The 1771-nt window shown below is 44.3% G+C and overlaps 1 protein-coding gene across 1 annotated transcript in view; it reads right to left on the bottom strand.

Moving 5' to 3' along the window:
- Nucleotides 1-1489, bottom strand: part of LOC110296511 (endogenous retrovirus group K member 10 Gag polyprotein-like) — a 44927-nt gene extending 43438 nt beyond the window's left edge. The window contains 1 exon segment of the mRNA XM_021165219.1: nucleotides 13-1489. Within this exon segment, the coding sequence (XP_021020878.1) occupies nucleotides 13-1489 (1477 nt within the window).
- Nucleotides 1490-1771: the final 282 nt, after the last annotated feature.

The following is a 1771-nucleotide window of genomic DNA, read 5'->3' as shown; positions in this document are numbered from 1 at the left end:
CTGGGGCACGGCCTGTTTGTCTACCCTCGGCACCCTTGTTCTTAGGACAATTACTTCTAAAATGATCCAAACTTCCACATTTAAAGCATGCATTATTCCCTCGTTTCCTCGAGAACATTGCTTAGGCGTGGGTTCCCTGTGAGAACTTGCAGGAAGGCCCGATGTCTGTGCAAAGACGGACATATACCGCCAAATCTGTCTGTTCCTTATGCGGTTGAATCACAGCTCCGCAAATTGCGTTAGCATTCTCATAAACCAATTGCATAACGAAAGGACTACCTGTGTCTGGACTTCCAAGGATTCTACTAGCTGAAATCAATAGCCTGTCCACAAAGTCCTGATATGGTTCATCAGAACCCTGCTGAATGCTAGCTAAACTTCTACCAATATCTCCTTTAACTGGCAACCTTCCCCAAGCACGGCATGCGGCTGTCGCAATTTGTGCGTACACTGCAATGGGAAAATCAATCTGATTTGTCTGTNCCTCATATGGACCCTCTCCTAAAAGCATGTTGCTATCCCAGTCTGAGTTACCAGCCTGAGCATTAGAAGCAGCAGTTTTCTTACTGGCGTCTCGCCATTCAGAATCCCAAAGCAAAAAATCTCCTCCTGACAGGGTAGCCTTAGAAAGAGTCTTCCAATCTAAGGGGGTTAAGTGTGACTCCACAACTGTGTCCAGTAATGCTTGAGTGAATGTGGCTGAAGGGCCATATTGCACAACAGCTGCCTTTAACTCTTTTATTAACTTGAAATCCAAGTTCTGGTAATGTCTGGCCCTAGTATCTTGCTGATCAACTACCTCGACCACAGGAAAGGGTAACATATTAGACATATTCTGTCCTTTCCCACAAGCCTGACTCACAACTCTTTCTAGCTGCACCTGGTGAACTACAGAAGAGTTACTCTTCTCTGCTTCTGACATCTTTTTTATTTCCTGAAGCTCATTAGTCAGCCTCTGAAGCTTAATCTCAAACTCTAACTCACTTAGCCATGTGTCCCTATGAGTAGCACCTCCCGAAGTGGGGACTATAGGTGAAGCTGGAGATTCACAAGAGGGCCAATTCTCATTAAAGTAATAGGCAACTCCTCTATCTGAGTGATTTTTGTTAAAATTCAGTTCATCATCTGAGTTTCCACATTTATCAAATTTTGAGTTAAGAAGATCTTTTTCTGAGGAGGCCCTCTCTGATAGGCACTCCTCCTGAGATACCACAAGCTCCGCCTGGGGGCAATTTAGCCCTGGAGAAGTTGCATCTTTTATAGCATCATTTATGAGCGCCCAGAGGCCTAGGGTAAAATTATCTGTCTGAGCGATTTTCAAGGCCTCACCAACTTTCTCCCAGGTTCCACAATCTANNNTTTTTTCTTCCTTGAACCATGGGCAACAGCTATCTATCTTATCTAAAAAATTTCTTACTAATTGTACTTCAAGCCTTACTCCTCTGGCCTGAAACAACTCCTGAAAACTAAGGGCAACCACCTGATCCATAACTTTAAACCCTTTCTTCTTCCACCTAAGCAGCTTCCTAAAAAGCTGCGGCACACCACCTGTTTCCATATCTAGTTCCAATTAACACACTGCTGACCCAAGCAGAACCAGCGTTGGGTTAGCACTGATTCAAGCTTAATTCGTATCCTACCACATCCTCAGCAACATTTTACAAAACTGAAATTTTAAGCTAGGCCTAGCATGTGTACCTGTTCATTGCTCCAGTGCCCGATATGAAGATCCTTTCCTGTGGAGCTCCACACCAGCAGCATTTCTCTTAGC

The sequence above is a fragment of the Mus caroli genome, chromosome 6, assembly GCF_900094665.2.
Source record: "Mus caroli chromosome 6, CAROLI_EIJ_v1.1, whole genome shotgun sequence".
NCBI lineage: Eukaryota > Metazoa > Chordata > Mammalia > Rodentia > Muridae > Mus > Mus caroli.
This window is presented reverse-complemented; position numbering and strand designations above follow the sequence as displayed.